The sequence below is a fragment of the Crotalus tigris genome, unplaced genomic scaffold (genome assembly GCF_016545835.1).
Source record: "Crotalus tigris isolate CLP2741 ecotype Arizona unplaced genomic scaffold, ASM1654583v1 scf7180000024427.8105951120:4207309, whole genome shotgun sequence".
Lineage (NCBI taxonomy): Eukaryota > Metazoa > Chordata > Lepidosauria > Squamata > Viperidae > Crotalus > Crotalus tigris.
In genome coordinates, this window is record NW_024100595.1 from 2,266,701 (window position 1) to 2,284,678 (window position 17,978).

At 47.7% G+C, this 17,978-nt stretch overlaps 1 protein-coding gene across 1 annotated transcript in view; it reads left to right on the top strand.

The window, feature by feature from the left end:
- Nucleotides 1-17,978, top strand: part of ITGAL (integrin subunit alpha L) — an 86,531-nt gene that overhangs the window by 18,419 nt on the left and 50,134 nt on the right. Inside the window, exon 2 of the mRNA XM_039330469.1 lies at nucleotides 17,770-17,887. Within this exon, the coding sequence (XP_039186403.1) occupies nucleotides 17,770-17,887 (118 nt within the window). The remainder of the gene's footprint in view (nucleotides 1-17,769; nucleotides 17,888-17,978) is intronic.

Below are 17,978 nucleotides of genomic sequence, written 5' to 3' on the forward strand. Positions count from 1 at the left end.
ACCTGTCAGGAGGCTGTCCATTCCCTGAACCCCATTCTGTGTTCGGGCTCGTGTGGGTTTCTGTACTTTCCCAAAACTCAGGTGTTCCCTGATTTGTGCTAGGGTTGTTGTAGTCGGGACTTGGTTCCTCGACTAACTCTGTGTATGTTTGACCCCCTGTAGGATTTGGGGTAAGGTCAGGCCAACCTTGGGAATTGTGTGCCAGTTCTCTTGCGGGGAATGATTTGTTGGGATGCCCCCGGGTATCCTCCGTTGCTGGAGTGCTGTGTGATGTGTGTGGAAAGTGAGTATGCCCCCGGGGTGACTCCCTGGCTGGAGTAGGCGTGAGTGCCTGTTGTGTGGGTAAGCTCCATGACTTTCTTTTCGGAGCAATTGCAGAACCTTGGGACGAGCCGTTTGTGGCTCCCTCAGTGGAGATGGGCAGTAGCTCTTGCCCTTCCCTTTGCTCCAAAGGGTCCCCCTCCCCCCCTGGAAAAGACCCAGGAGTCTCAGCAGAAAAGTCTCGCCTAGAGCGAAGTTGGTCGATGTGCCGACGCAGGACACGACCGTTGTCCAGGGCAACCTCGTAGGAGAGAGGACCTGTGATCCTGGACACAGAAGCGGGGACCCATGTATGACCAGGCCCGTAATTGCGAGCCCAAACCGGGGCACCCACAAGTAGTTGTCTAGGTGCCCTAGGATGTGAGGTAGATGAAGGCAGTCTGTCCGGATGCAACCGGTCAAGTCTAGTAGTAAGTTGGCGCCCCCAACGAAGTTCAGCTGGACTTCTCCCTGTAGAAGTGGACGGTGTGGTGCGATAAGAAAGGAGAAAGTCAGCCAACCTGTGATGCCAGTCCCCGTAGGTGAGTCTCTTCAAGGCGTCCTTTGCGATGCGCACCATGCGTTCAGCCATACCGTTGGTGGACGGGTGAAAAGGCGCAGACGTGGCATGACGAATCAGGTTTGCCTGTAAGAAAGCTTGGAATTCGGAGGAGGTGAATTGAGGGCCGTTGTCGGACACAATGACATCTGGCAGCCCGTGTGCAGCAAAAATCCCCCTCAGTACCTGAATAGTCTTTGCAGTGGTGGTGGATGAGACAGGCACAACCTCAAGCCATTTTGAATGGCTGTCAACAAGGACCAAGAAGAACTGGCCCTGAAAGGGCCCAGCGTAGTCAATGTGCACCCTAGACCATGGGGACTGTGTTTCCTCCCATCTATGCACAGGAGCTTGGGGCATCTCTGGGCGAGATCGTTGGCACAGGTGGCATGCGTGCACCTTAGCCTCAATATCTTTATCTAAAGCAGGCCACCACAAGTGGCTTCGTGCAAGAGCCTTCATACGAACAATGCCAGGATGACCCTCGTGGAGGGATTCTAAGACCCTAGTCCTCATTGAGGTGGGAATGACAACTCTGTTTCCCCAAAGCAGACAACCCTGAGAAAGGGACAGTTCGTTCCTTTTGGACCAGAAACTCTGAAACTCAGGACTAGGGCAGTGCTCAGGCCACCCGGACAGGACCCAGGAGCGGACACGTGAAAGTGTGTGATCTGTACCTGTTTCAGTGGTAACATCCCTGGCACTAAGAGGGAGCTCGGGCAAGGCTTGGATTGATAGAATGTTGACAGCTGGCGCGGGGTCAGCTTCTACTACTGGCAGAGGCAATCTACTGAGGCCATCAGCATGGCCCATTTCTTTCCCAGGCTTGTGGAGTAATGAAAAATCATATGCAGACAAGAAAATAGACCACCTAAGCATTCTAGGGGAAATGATGTGGGGAGTCTGCTTACGTGTGGTAAACAGTCCCAGCAGAGGCTTATGGTCAGTGAAGACCGTGAAATGCCTGCCATATAGAAAATCGTGGAATTTTTTAATTCCAGCAACAACAACCAGAGCCTCCCTGTCTATCTGAGCGTAGTTGCGCTCGGCAGAAGACAGTGTTCTGGAGTAGTATGCAATGAAATGATGGACAGGGCAGACCCTGTGTCTAGTTCCATAGATAATGGAACCCCTTGTAGCTTCACGTTGAGTGACAGCTTTTTCTTCATGGGCTTGTGTGTGCCTGTTCTACAGATGCTTCTTCGCGAAGCGCAAAACCCTACCCTATTCTGGCTGGGGAATCTGGTACCTTTCAGGCGTTCTTCTTGGGGTTGTGCCTTTCGTCGGCTCAGACACACAGCTGCAATATGCCCTTGTTTGCCGCATGCCCGGCAGGTAGCGGAGCGGAACTTGCAGTCGGTTCTCCTGTGGCGACCTCCACAGCCGATGCACTTGAGCAGAGCCGAAGAGCTTCCCTTCTGGTTCTCTTCCTTCGCGGGGTGTAGACGGTCGACTTCCTCGTCCGGATCCTCCTCGGAGTTTCGTCGGACGTCTTCCTGGTGCACGGACGCACCCTCTGCACTGTTTCTGATCGGCCGCATGTTTTTGATGGCGCCGCCTGCTGCTTCTTCTGCGGTGACTTCCCTTAAGGCGTCTTGGAAGGATAATTCTTCCTTGGCAAAAAGTCTCTGTTGTAGCTCTCGATGCCTTAGCCCGCACACGAATCGGTCCCTCAGTCGTTCCTCGAGGTCCTTGAACTCGCAGGGCTTGGCGGCCTTCCGTAGCGCGGCGATGTATTCCTTGGCTGTTTCACCGGACCGTTGATCCCTCTGCTCGAAGGTGTGGCGCCATGAGATAACGGACACCTTGGGGTGGAAGTGCTCTTTCAGCAGCTTCTTCAGGTCTGCGTAGCTTACAGACTCTACTGGAACAGGTGCTACAAGATTTTCTGCGATTTCGAAGGCGTCTTGGCCGCAAACGCAAAGCAGGGTGGCGGCCTTCAAGCTATCTTCCCTCACTTGGTTTGCCTTGAAGTAGTTCTCCATTCTGGATACGTAGGACTCCCACCGCTCTGGATGTGAGACGTCGAATTCCGAAAGCCTTCCGATTTTCGCCATCTTCGGATCTTCAGGAGACGGGTCTATCAGCCAGCCTACCCCCGAATGCGCACCGGATTGGCGGGCAGCTGCCGAGTCGACGCCGTTCCTCTTCCGCCGCTCAGGACTCCTTGGGTAAGCTTACACTTTTTCCTTTCCAGGTAGTGCAAGGCATCCCACCTTCGTCGCCAGTGTTGCGTCCTTGGCGGGAAAACAGACACGAGAAGCAGCTGGAGTTCTCAGTTTCTTTTATTCAGCGTTCAGCTTACAGGAAGATGGCTTCAGCCTCGCCCAAACGCCTCGCAGCCTCTTATATAGGCAACTCCCGGGTAAATGGGTTACTTTTCCCGCGCCAGCACCCGCGCATGCGCACGGCGCTGGCGACAGCCTGTCTGGTCCCGGGCAGCTTTGCACCTGCCCGGGACTGCCTGCAAACGCCCGAGCCGTTTGCAAAGGCTCGGGACATAACAGAAACATTGCCATCATGTTGCCTCATAGTCCTTCTTTTCACCAAACTAGACATATCCAATTCCTGCAATTCCTTTCTTTATATGTTTTAGCCTCCAGTTGACAGAATTGTCCAATTGACTGACATTGAATTGAAGGGTATTAAAGGGAAGGGTAGGGGAAAAAAATTGACAGAAAACTGGAAATTGAAAAAATAGTGGAGAAAAAGATGTTTGTTGCGGGCTTGATTTTTGCATAACAGGATGCTTTGGCTGGCCCTTAAGCTGCAGACTGATCAGGACGCCTTGATGTTTATTAAAAGACCATGGAAAAAGCTTCCTTCTGGTAATTTTCTGCTGATTTAAGTCGGTGGCCAAAGTAGAAGAGTTAGCAGCAAACTTTAGCATTTGCTGCTACTGTACATGAATTACCGTACATGATGAGTGGTTCTAAAGCCAGCTGAAAAAGCCCCGTCTGGAAATTCCATTCATCTGCACTATGCTGGCCGGGGAATTCTGGGAGTTGATGTCTACACATCTTAAAATTGCCGTGGTTGAGAAACACTGATCCAAAATCTTCTTCTTGTTCCAGGCGTGTCTTCCGTTTTATTAAACTATTTCACTTTCATTAACTCCCAAGACACGGCAATTTCGATCACACATCAGCACGGGAAAGCATCCTTCCTCTTTTACTCCACACTGCCTGATTTTAGTGTATGGAGAAGCACAGAAATAGCAGCTACAGTAGTTGCTCTTTCAGCATCAAGACAGAAAATTAAGCCTGTCATTTGATTAAAATATTTCCAGGCTGTCTTTTCAGTGTACTTTTCTTTGCCCGAGACATAAGTGAGCTCATCAGACTAACTAAAAAACAAAACAAAACACCTAAGCCAAAATAAATTAGTTTATAACTACAGTGGTGCTGAGTAAGCTAATGGTGCCCTTTCAGGTAGGTTAACATCAATGGAGACACACAAGATGCTAAATCATGGTGTGGTATGATCTGACCTGAGTAGATAGTGTGAATGAATGCAAGCATTATGGTTTACTAAACACATTTTATGATTTAAATGCACTTCATTAGCAAACAATCATGCCCTATAGACCAGTAGTGCTGGCTGGAGAATTCTGGGAGTGGAAGTCTGTTCTTTAACTTGCCAAGGTTGAGAAATACTGCCATAGATGGTGTTTGCAGATCAACCCCAAATCAATAAAATGTTATTTAAATTGTATATTTACATGCATCAAAACTCAATATTGTAAGCAGCCAGTTCCAGAATAATGTCTGCTCTGTTGGTCTGTTCTTCCTTTTGGGAAATGTTAGAAATAATTTCTAAATAGGTTGTACTGCTAAGAACTTGAGAACTAAAAGCTTCGGGGTTCAGAGTCGTGATCTATCTAATTTTGGATAATTTTTCAGCACTTCTGTTTGCAGGCCTGGTACAGCAGTGGCCACCAACAGAATGCATGAAAAGTACAATTGAAGGTTTTCTACATTTCCTATTTTTCAGGGTGTGTTTGTGTGTGTGTGTGTGTGTGTGTGTGTGTGTGTGTGTTTGTCTATTCCCCCCCTCTCTCTCTGATATTAATTTGTGTTTCTCTGCATCACTTGATGAGAGTACATCAGCCTCAGTCAGTCAACCTGGGTATTTTTAGTTTTAAGTTCCCATTGAATTTTGTACATAATTTGATGCATATTTTAATTAATTTACTATATTTACTGTAGTCATAATGCTAAGCAGCAGACATACCTGATACAACAGCTGGATAAAAAGAAAATCATAAATAGATATAGTCCCTAATACCCCAAGCTCACATTCCCCAGCTAGGAGAAACAAGATAAGATATAATATCAAATCCAGAAAGCAAAGTAAAAAGCTACATCTTATTGACTTTGTGAAAGTGTAAGAGCATGGAGGCAAAGGCACTTTGTTTTCAATTTTTCCAAATATGTACAGTTTTGCAAATAATTCTTCCTAGTATAACATTGCAATTATTGAATTTTCATTAGCAAATCACATTGCAAAACTCTGAAAAGTGTCCATTCCCAATAGGTTCTATATTTCAGTTTCTGTATTTGTTCGAAAATGCAAAGTTGGATGACTTGGCTTTCAAGTGTGAGCTAAACTCATTTCTTTCCCAGATCTACTTTGCCATGAATTCCTAATATAGATATCTGGGCTTGAATTGACTCACTGTCTGTGAAAACTTATGTTAGGTGGCTGGCTGGTGTTACAACTTAGCCCAGTGATGGCGAACCTTTTAGAGACCGAGTGCCCAGAAACTGGCCCGCCCCCTGGCCCGCCTCCACTCTGCACCCCGCTCTGCCCCCAACTCCGCCCACCTGTAGAGTCACTCGCCACAGATTGCCCAGGCAGCCTTGCAGCGCCATGGCGGCCACACCCTCCGCCCACACACTGCAGCATCATCTGCACGTGATGGGGCGCAAGGGCGGAGTCTTGCCCCTGCTGCCCAGCTGCCATGTGCTTGGCTATGCTGTTCCGTGTGGGTCGCGCCTGGGGGAGCCTCTCCTCCGGGCAGGCTGCTGGTGAGGAGGGGGTTGCGGGAGGAGGCAGGGTTGGGCAATGGCGCACGTGCCCACAGAGAGGGCTCCGAGTGCCACCTCTGGCACGTGTGCCATAGGTTTGCCACCACTGACCTAGCCCTAAGTAGAGACATTAGCTGCATTCATATAATGTTTACATCACTCCACAACATTTAACAAGCATTAGTACTCTGACATCGTTTACACATACATACTGTATACAGATAGCCCTCGACTTACGACCACAATTGAGCCCAAAATTTCTGTTGCTAAGCAAGACAATTGTTAAGTGAGTTCTGCCTCATTTTATGACCTTTTTTGTCACACTTGTTAAGTGAATCGCTGTTGTTAAGTTAGTAACAAGGTTGTTAAGTGACTCTAGCTTCCTCATTGACTTTGCTTGTCAGAAGGTCATAAAGGGTGATCACATGACCCAGGGACACTGCAACCGTCAAAAATACATGCCAGTTGCCAAGTGTCCGAATTTTGATCATGTGTCCGTGGGGATGCTGCAACAGTCAACTGAAAAACGGTCATAAGTCACTAAACAAATGGTCAAGGATCACCCGTACATGTGCAGGACTACTTGGGCATGGCACGTTAACCAGAGCTAGTGGCTTACCAGACATGTCACTAGAAGAAAAAAATCATGAAACTGCGTCTCAATTATTTTGGCCATGTTATGCGGGGGAATTCAATGGAGAAAGCAATTATGAGGCGAAGATTCATTCTCTGAGCTTGTGGGTTGGTTTCTTAATGTTTTGTTACCAGGCTAGGTAACATCTTCAGCGGAGTTTAGGAGACTCTAAACTCTACTGAAGACGTTGCTTAGCCTGATAACAGAAACCAACCCACAAGCTCAGAGAACGAACCTTTGTCCCCATCCTACACCCGAGCTACAGATGTTCGCCACTATTGAAAGCAATTATGTTTGGAAGAATTAGCAGTAAAAGGAAACCAGGCCATCAATGAACATGGTTGCTGGATACCATCAAAGCTAACACCTGCCAGAGCATAGAAAAACTCAAAGAGGTAGTGCAAGATTAGAAGGTGTGGAGAGACCTGGCCCATAGAAGCACCAAGAGTTAGACATAACTGAATGGATATCTTCTTCTCCTCCTCCTCCTCCTCCTCCTCCTCCTCCTCCTCCTCCTCCTCCTCCTCCTCCTCCTCCTCCTTCTTCCTCTTCCTCTTCCTCTTCTTCCTCTTCTTCCTCCTCCTCCTCCTCGATCACTTGTATCATATCAACTGCAGCAGTGAACATGATTGGTTAGTGGAAAATAAGATTTTGGAAACAGATTCTGCAAAATGCCAATGGAAACCAGTCTGCATTTGCATGATACCTGCGGCCTCCAGTAAGCTTGAAATCTGGGTCATGAACTGTCATGAAAGGGAAAGAGAAGGCCGTGTGTGTAGGCTGGCTGGCTCTTTGCAGCAACCTGTACAGAATAGAATACAGAATAACAGACTTGGAAGGGAAGTCTTCTAGTCCAATCACCTTCTCAAGCAGGAATATCATTTCAGACAAATAGTTGTCCAATCTCTTTTTAAAAACCTCCAATGTTGGAGTGCCCACCACTTATGGAGACACGTTGTTCCAAGGATAAATTGTTCTAACTGTCAGGAAGTTTCTCCTTAGTTCTAGGTTGCTTCTCTCTTTGGTTAATTTCCATCCATTGTTTCTTGTCCTGCCTCCAGGTGCTTTGGAGAATAGCAGCCCTTGAGGTACTGGAACACAGCTATCATGTCCCCCCTCGTCCTTCTCTTCATTAAACTAGAGTCTAGACCAGTGATGGTGAACCTTTTAGAGACCGAGTGCCCAAACTGCAACCCAAAACCCACTTATGCTTCGTTGGGTGCCAAGTGGGTGTGGCCCATTGGGTGGGGGTGGCCCATTGGATGGGGTGGCTGCAATGGTAACAGCAGACTGGGCGGGACTAAAAAGTTCAATCAATTCCAACTTTGCGAGATCTTTTTTTTTCCCCCGCGAGAAGTTGCAATTGATTGATTGATTGAACCTTTTTTTTTTGCACACAGCGGCAGAGGCCTAAAGCAAATAGGTTTTATAAAACCCAGCTGAAGGCCTAGGACTCGGGCGACGGCGCGCGTTGTGTGCCAACTGTGACACATGTGCCATAGATTCGCCACCACGGGTCTAGATATACCCAATTCCTGCAACCGTTCTTCATATGTTTTATTGTCCAGTCCCCTAATCATCTTTGTTGCTCTTCCCTGCACCCTTCCTAGCTTGACATGCAAATGCAACCCTTTATTGGAAGAATATGTACAATTGCAACAGATGTGTGTAACCCTGAATTTAGTAGACAAAGAAGGAGTATCCTTTGGCTTTCAAGTTGTATTCATACCAGGCAGGGCTTTCTTGACCTATTTATTTGATAAATTTAAGAAACTGCTTACGGTGGAAGAGTTGAATCTGAACTGTTTTTTTATTTCAATTCCCACAGGGGAAGGATGTCTGAAATCTCCTCAGAACCCACACAGCACAGTAATAGCTGCACATTTTTCTGTGAATTACTGTAGGTGTTGCTTTCTCTTTGTGGGTGCAAAATGGAGAGATAGGATCAAAGAAAGCCTCTTCCTGTGTAACAACTCAAGCATCTGTCTGTAAGGTTTTCATGCAGAACTGGAGCTCCAGAACTTTTTCTTAAGAGAATAATAATAATAATAATAATAATAATAATAATAATAATAATAGTAGTAATAGTAGTAGTAGTAGTAGTAGTAGTAGTAGTAGTAGTAGTGACAACAAATTCGCCATTAGTCAATTGCAAAAGGCGGCCTAACTAGGAACTGCTTCCATCCTGCAACGATATCTGTAATACCATCAAACATCCACATCTGCCTATCCCAGGTCCTTGGTAAGGACTCAATAGGTAGACAAAAATGCCAACTCCAGTCTGAACATCTGGCTGACTGTGCAATGATCAATAATAATAATAATAAAGTTCGAAGGGATCTTGGAGGTCATCTAGTCAACCCTTTGCTCAGGCAGGAAACACTATACCATTTCAGTCAAATGGCTGTCCAGTCTCTTCTTAAAAACTTCCAGTGTTGGAGCATTCACAGCTTCTGGAGGCAGGTAGTTCCACTGATTAATTGTTCTGTCAGGAAATTTCTCCTTAGTTCTAGGTTGCTTCTCTCTTTGGTTAGTTTCCATCCGTTGCTTCTTGTCCTGCCTTCAGGGGCTTTGGAGAATAGCTTGACTCCCTCTTCTTTGTGGCAGCCCCTTAGATACAGGAACACTGCTATCATGTCATCCCTCATCCTTCTCTTCATTAGATTAGACATACCCAATTCCAGCAACCATTCCTTATATGTTTTAGCCTCCAGTCCAAAACCACGAATGGGCTCTTGAAACAGACTTGGTGGTATGACGGAATCAGATGGCTATGAAATGGCTAAATCCATTCTCTATCTAGGCCAGCACTAGAACTTCCCAAGTCCTTTTTAAGGCCTATCCCCAAGGATCGGTTAAAGTGCAGTATACAGATCTGTTTATTGGCAAACAAACTAGAGGTAGTCCTTGACTTACAGCAGTTGGTCATGTGATCAAAACTCAGATGCTTGGCAACGGACTCATATTTAAATGGTTACAGTGTCCTGAAGCCACACAATCAGCTTTCGCAAGCTTCTGACAAGCAGGTAAGTGAATCCCAGCAGATGTTAAGTGAGTCACATGGTTGTGAAGTGAATCTGGCTTTCCCATTGACAGTTTGATAGAAGGTCGCAAAAGGTGATCACATGACCCCAGGACATTGTCAGAAAAATGAGTCAGTTGCCAAGTGTCTAAATTTTGACTCACGTGACCACGGGGATGCTGCAGTGGTCGTAAGTGTGAAAAACTGTCATAAGTCTCTTTTTTTCAGTGCTGTTGTAACGAAATGTTGTGAGTTGAGGACTACCTGTATTGCTAATACATTTATGTAACTATCAAGTTTTTAACCTACTGTATTTTGTGAAAATGAGTCCCATATATCATTATATTTGTCCAAACAGTAAAAAAATCTGTAGATAATGTGCAGGCAGTCCCAGGGTCATGTGATCAACTTTGCAACCTTCCGACAAGCAAAGTCAATGGGGAAGCCAGATTCACTTAACAATCGTGTTACTAACATGAGTGATTCACTTAACAACTGTGGCAAGAGAGGACGTAATATGGGCAAAATTCACTTAACAGCTGTCTTGCTTGGCAACAGAAATTTTGGGCTCAGTTATGGTCGTAAGTTGAGGAATACCCATACATCCTCAACCTTGCTGATCAGTAGGCAGGGAAGAACTTGATGATCCTCCATAACCCATCATTTCCCCAAACCTGGATAAGCCATCCATTTCATTTGGGATTCAGAAGTAACACCTTGACTTCAGTTTTTCTGCAGACGTGGTGGTAGATCATTTTCTTCATGGTGGATGTTCCTGCTTCGTGCTGCCTCCTGGTTTCTGGGCTCTCCTTTCCACACAAACCTACAATATTTTCGCGCTTACCTTTCACTGAAGTTTCGATAAATTAAGTGGAAGAATGGAACCTTGTCAGCTTTTCAACTTAACTTTGATTGTCATGGCCAAATAAAACAGACCACGAATGGGCAGGAGGGTAGAGGAAGGCTGGATGCTGATTTTCACACTCAACTTTTGATTACCACGGACAGGGGTAGGCAACCGTGGCTCTTTTATGACTTGTGGACTTCAACTCCCAGAATTCCTGAGCCAGCCATGCTGAGGGGAAAGGGAGAGGTTTCCAAGCTGAGCCATGCTGGCTCAGGAATTCTGGGAGTTGAAGTCCACAAGTCATAAAAGAGCCAAGGTTGCCTACCCCTGACCACCGAGCAGTGTGAGTGATGTCATGTACCATCCATGAATTCAACTTTGGTCTTAGTGAGGACACTCATGGCTTGATCTAAAAATACTCTGAGTCTTTGGAGAACAAAAATGGTAATGTAGGAAGATCTGAATCTTGGGGGATTTTTTTTTCTGTTTTGACAGACAAAATAGTATATTTTAAAGTTGCTTTTCATAGTGAGGGAGCATATAATTGCACTTAGATCAGCATTTCTTTCACCACAATTGGGACAATGTGGTCAGTGACAAGTAACACAAAGGGAAATACATTTCTGATGATTTTATGAGAATTCCGGTATCTGTTTTAAAAACTACCACCCACATTAACCTTTCAGATGAAGCATCTTCGTATGCTTGAACAGATTCTGAAATTAATAATAATAATAAAGTTGGAAGGGACCTTGGAAGTTGTTATGTCCCGAGCCTTTGCAAACGGCTCGGGCGTTTGCAGGCAGTCCCGGGCAGGTGCAAAGCTGCCCGGGACAAGACAGGCTGTCGCCAGCGCCGTGCGCATGCGCGGGTGCTGGCGCGGGAAAAGTAACCCATTTACCCGGGAGTTGCCTATATAAGAGGCTGCGAGGCGTTTGGGCGAGGCTGAAGCCATCTTCCTGTAAGCTGAACGCTGAATAAAAGAAACTGAGAACTCCAGCTGCTTCTCGTGTCTGTTTTCCCGCCAAGGACGCAACACTGGCGACGAAGGTGGGATGCCTTGCACTACCTGGAAAGGAAGAAGTGTAAGCTTACCCGAGGAGTCCTGAGCGGCGGAAGAGGAACGGCGTCGACTCGGCAGCTGCCCGCCAATCCGGTGCGCATTCGGGGGTAGGCTGGCTGATAGACCCGTCTCCTGAAGATCCGAAGATGGCGAAAATCGGAAGGCTTTCGGAATTCGACGTCTCACATCCAGAGCGGTGGGAGTCCTACGTATCCAGAATGGAGAACTACTTCAAGGCAAACCAAGTGAGGGAAGATAGCTTGAAGGCCGCCACCCTGCTTTGCGTTTGCGGCCAAGACGCCTTCGAAATCGCAGAAAATCTTGTAGCACCTGTTCCAGTAGAGTCTGTAAGCTACGCAGACCTGAAGAAGCTGCTGAAAGAGCACTTCCACCCCAAGGTGTCCGTTATCTCATGGCGCCACACCTTCGAGCAGAGGGATCAACGGTCCGGTGAAACAGCCAAGGAATACATCGCCGCGCTACGGAAGGCCGCCAAGCCCTGCGAGTTCAAGGACCTCGAGGAACGACTGAGGGACCGATTCGTGTGCGGGCTAAGGCATCGAGAGCTACAACAGAGACTTTTTGCCAAGGAAGAATTATCCTTCCAAGACGCCTTAAGGGAAGTCACCGCAGAAGAAGCAGCAGGCAGCGCCATCAAAAACATGCGGCCGATCAGAAACAGTGCAGAGGGTGCGTCCGTGCACCAGGAAGACGTCCGACGAAACTCCGAGGAGGATCCGGACGAGGAAGTCGACCGTCTACACCCCGCGAAGGAAGAGAACCAGAAGGGAAGCTCTTCGGCTCTGCTCAAGTGCATCGGCTGTGGAGGTCGCCACAGGAGAACCGACTGCAAGTTCCGCTCCGCTACCTGCCGGGCATGCGGCAAACAAGGGCATATTGCAGCTGTGTGTCTGAGCCGACGAAAGGCACAACCCCAAGAAGAACGCCTGAAAGGTACCAGATTCCCCAGCCAGAATAGGGTAGGGTTTTGCGCTTCGCGAAGAAGCATCTGTAGAACAGGCACACACAAGCCCATGAAGAAAAAGCTGTCACTCAACGTGAAGCTACAAGGGGTTCCATTATCTATGGAACTAGACACAGGGTCTGCCCTGTCCATCATTTCATTGCATACATTTAGGAAGATTTGTTCCAGTAGTGGGTCTAAGGCCAAGTTAAGGCCTTCTGATATTGTATTAACAGATTTTCAGAACTCAAGAGTGTGTGTTAAGGGGGAGGCCACCCTTAACGTGCAATACAAGAGTTTTGAAGGTCCACTAGACTTATTAGTAGTAGGGGGTGAACGAACGAGTCTCATAGGACTCGATTGGTTTGAGGCCCTGGGGATACACGTCACAGGACTCAACAGCTTACAAACACTCGACCTACAGGAAGTCTGCAAAGAATTTGCAGATGTTTTCAGCCCCCAGCTGGGCACATTCAAAGGACCACCTGTGTCCTTAAAGCTAGACCCCACTGTCACTCCCATTAGGATTAAAGCAAGAAGGGTCCCTTTTGCTTTAAAAAGTAAGATTGACACTGAACTAGACAAACTAATCCAACAGGGAATCCTAGAACCTGTTGATTCCAGCCCGTGGGAGACCCCCATTGTCACGCCTCTAAAGGCAAATGGGGACATTCGCATTTGTGCTGATTACAAATGCACACTCAATAAGGCATTGCAGCAACATGCCTATCCTGTTCCTGTGGTCAGTCACATCCTGGCCTCTCTCAAGGGGGGGCGTGTTTTTGCAAAGCTTGACCTAGCTCAAGCATATCAACAGCTGCCTGTTGATGATGATGCTGCCATAGCTCAGACCATTGTGACCCACAGGGGAGCCTTTAAAGTAAAAAGGCTACAGTTTGGAGTAAATGTCGCTCCTGGGATTTTCCAAAGCGTAATGGAAAACACACTACGAGGTATACCAGGGGTCTGCCCCTACTTTGACGATGTCTTGATTGCAGGAGACTCCACACACATTCTAGCTGAAAGACTTAGGGCTGTCCTGTTAAGATTCAGGGAATCAGGCCTCAAGCTCAGAAAAGACAAATGCAAGATCGGGGTGCCTTCTACTGAATTTCTGGGATTCAAAATTGATGCTGCTGGGATTCATCCTGCTGAATCCAAACTAACTGCTATTTTACAAGCACCCAGGCCAAAGTCTAAGGCCGAACTTCAGGCCTTCCTAGGCCTCCTGAATTTCTACAATTCTTTTCTTCCACATAAAGCTAGTGTAGCTGAGCCTCTTCACAGGCTACTAGACAAACAAGCTGTGTGGCTGTGGTCACAAGCACATGAGGCTTGCTTTAAAGAAGTCAAGGCCTTGCTCACTTCTAACAGTGTTCTTGCACATTTCAACGAGTCTCTTCCTGTGTGCATCGCTTGTGATGCATCCCCCTACGGGGTTGGAGCTGTCCTGAGTCACCTCAGGTCTGATGGAACTCAGGTTCCTATTGCATACTACTCCAGAACACTGTCTTCTGCCGAGCGCAACTACGCTCAGATAGACAGGGAGGCTCTGGCTGTTGTTGCTGGAATTAAAAAATTCCACGATTTTCTATATGGCAGGCATTTCACGGTCTTCACTGACCATAAGCCTCTGCTGGGACTGTTTACCACACGTAAGCAGACTCCCCACATCATTTCCCCTAGAATGCTTAGGTGGTCTATTTTCTTGTCTGCATATGATTTTTCATTACTCCACAAGCCTGGGAAAGAAATGGGCCATGCTGATGGCCTCAGTAGGTTGCCTCTGCCAGTAGTAGAAGCTGACCCCGCGCCAGCTGTCAACATTCTATCAATCCAAGCCTTGCCCGAGCTCCCTCTTAGTGCCAGGGATGTTACCGCTGAAACGGGTACAGATCACACACTTTCACGTGTCCGCTCCTGGGTCCTGTCCGGGTGGCCTGAGCACTGCCCTAGTCCTGAGTTTCAGAGTTTCTGGTCCAAAAGAAACGAACTGTCCCTTTCTCAGGGTTGTCTGCTTTGGGGAAACAGAGTTGTCATTCCCACCTCAATGAGGACTAGGGTCTTAGAATCCCTCCACGAGGGTCATCCTGGCATTGTCCGTATGAAGGCTCTTGCACGAAGCCACTTGTGGTGGCCTGCTTTAGATAAAGATATTGAGGCTAAGGTGCACGCATGCCACCTCTGCCAACGATCTCGCCCAGAGATGCCCCAAGCTCCTGTGCATAGATGGGAGGAAACACAGTCCCCATGGTCTAGGGTGCACATTGACTACGCTGGGCCCTTTCAGGGCCAGTTCTTCTTGGTCCTTGTTGACAGCCATTCAAAATGGCTTGAGGTTGTGCCTGTCTCATCCACCACCACTGCAAAGACTATTCAGGTACTGAGGGGGATTTTTGCTGCACACGGGCTGCCAGATGTCATCGTGTCCGACAACGGCCCTCAATTCACCTCCTCCGAATTCCAAGCTTTCTTACAGGCAAACCTGATTCGTCATGCCACGTCTGCGCCTTTTCACCCGTCCACCAACAGTATGGCGGAACGCATGGTGCGCATCGCAAAGGACGCCTTGAAGAGACTCACCTATGGGGACTGGCATCACAGGTTGGCTGACTTTCTCCTTTCTTATCGCACCACACCGTCCACTTCTACAGGGTGAAGTCCAGCTGAACTTCGTTGGGGGCGCCAACTTACTACTAGACTTGACCGGTTGCATCCGGACAGACTGCCTTCATCTACCTCACATCCTAGGGCACCTAGACGACTACTTGTGGGTGCCCCGGTTTGGGCTCGCAATTACGGGCCTGGTCATACATGGGTCCCCGCTTCTGTGTCCAGGATCACAGGTCCTCTCTCCTACGAGGTTGCCCTGGACAACGGTCGTGTCCTACGTCGGCACATCGACCAACTTCGCTCTAGGCGAGACTTTTTCTGCTGAGACTCCTGGGTCTTTTCCAGGGGGGGAGGGGGACCCTTTGGAGCAAAGGGAAGGGCAAGAGCTACTGCCCATCTCCACTGAGGGAGCCACAAACGGCTCGTCCCAAGATTCCGCAATTGCTCCGAAAAGGAAGTCATGGAGCTTACCCACACAACAGGCACTCACGCCTACTCCAGCCAGGGAGTCACCCCGGGGGCATACTCACTTTCCACACACGTCACACAGCACTCCAGTCACGGAGGATACCCGGGGGCATCCCAACAAATCAGTCCCCGCAAGAGAGCTGGCACACAATCCCCAAAGTTGGCCTGACCTTACCCCAAATCCTACAGGGGGTCAAACATACACAGAGCTAGTCGAGGAACCAAGTCCCGACTACAACACCCTAGCACAACTCAGGGAACACCTGAGTTTTGGGAAAGTACAGAAACCCACACGAGCCCGAGCACAGAATGGGGTTCAGGGAATGGACAGCCTCCTGACAGGTCTTGGACTGACCTAGGAGGTTCTACAGAGACGCCCAGCAGCGGCTATCACTTCAAGGGGACTGAGGGTCTACAGCTAGGTAGGTCAACCAGGTCACAAAGTAACAGAAGCCCTGGCCTGACGAGCCCGGTGGGCAAGCAAGCAGGCCAGGCATCGGGGCACAGTCCTTGGAAGACACCAGGGCACAATAGAGAGAACAGGCTCACGCCTCCCTCCAGTCAGGGGACTTATGCCAGTAACCCACAGCTAAGAAGGTCACAGAGAGCAAAGAAATCTCCTAAGTACCTAGAAGACTACATAACATTGCTGGCAAGGCAAAGGCCAGTAAACAGTGGGAGCACTGGGGAGCAAAATGTCATATAAAATAAATGTTGTATGTTGGTAGTAGTTTTAGCCCGGGGAAAGGGGTGTTATGTCCCGAGCCTTTGCAAACGGCTCGGGCGTTTGCAGGCAGTCCCGGGCAGGTGCAAAGCTGCCCGGGACCAGACAGGCTGTCGCCAGCGCCGTGCGCATGCGCGGGTGCTGGCGCGGGAAAAGTAACCCATTTACCCGGGAGTTGCCTATATAAGAGGCTGCGAGGCGTTTGGGCGAGGCTGAAGCCATCTTCCTGTAAGCTGAACGCTGAATAAAAGAAACTGAGAACTCCAGCTGCTTCTCGTGTCTGTTTTCCCTCCAAGGACGCAACAGAAGTCATCTAGTCCAACCCCCTGCTCAGGCAGGAAACCCTATACCATTTCAGACAAATGGTTGTCCAGTCTTTTCTTAAAAACTTCCAATGCTGGAGCATTCACCATTTCTGGAGGCAGGTTGTTCCACTGGCTAATTGTTCTAACTATCAGAAAGTTTCTCCTTAGTTCTAGATTGCTTCTCTCCTTGATTAGTTTCCATCCATTGCTTCTTGTTCTGCCTTCAGGCGCCTTGGAAAATAGCTTGACTCCCTCTTCTTTGTGGCAGCCCCTGAGATATTGGAACACTGCTATCATGTCCCCCCCCCTTGTCCTTCTCTTCGTTAAACTAGACATACCCAATTCCAGCAACTGTTCCTTATAGCCTTTAGGCTCCAGTCCCCTAATCATCTTTGTTGCTCTTCTCTGTACTCTTTCTAGAGTCTCAACATCTTTTTTACATCATGGTGACCAAAACTGGATGCAGTATTCCAAGTGTGGCCTTACCAAGGCATTGTAAAGTGGTATTAATACTTCACGTGATCTTGATTCTATGCCTCTGTAAATGCAGCCTAGTACTGTGTTGGCCTTTTTGGCAGCTGCAGCACACTGCTGGCTCATGTTTAGGTGATTGTCCACTAGGACTCTGAGGTCCCTCTCACAGTGACTACTATTGAGCAAGGTACCCCCTATACTATACTATAATAGGTGCCTTTCTTTAGTATTCACTGCAGGAAGCCTATGTTGAGGATCTTATTCTTTTCAGAAAAGAGCAAATGTGATTAAGGTGTGTTTTTTTTAAATCAATTTCTTCTCTGGTCCGGATTCATAAGAAAGGCTAACTCAGCAGGCCAGGAAATTTTCTGAATAAGAACCCTGTACTTTGAGATGCAAATAATAATAATTAATATATTATTTTTTAAAAAAAACAACAACAACTTTGTAGCCTCTTTTTGCCAACCAGGCCACATTTACAGTCATTTGCAGGATTTTGATGAGGGTTTTGACAAAAACCAGCAGTTACTTCCAGTTTTCTGCAAAAACCACCTGCCATAGAGAAGCATAGGTTTATTTAGTCACTACACCATTTGCTTAATGATCAATGCAAAAAAGTTTGTAAAATCGGATTTATGAGTGTCCTGACTTACAGCTATGATGAGCAGGCTCCATTATGGTCGTTAAGTCAAGGACTGCCTGTACTGTATTTATTCTTCTTTCTCTACTGTACCTTAAATAAAGATGGCCCCTCTTCTTTTTACAGGCCTCCCGCGATTGTTGGGCTACAACATCGATCCTTCTCCAGCAATTCTCTTCTCATCGAACCACAGCAAGCACTTTGGCTATCAGGTCCTCCAACTTGGGAAAGGCTCTGCAGCAAGGTAGCCCCCCCCCAAAAAAAACCTTGTTCCCACATTCGGTATATCGCAGTCCTCAACTTATGACCGTTTGTTTAGTGACCGTTTGAATTTG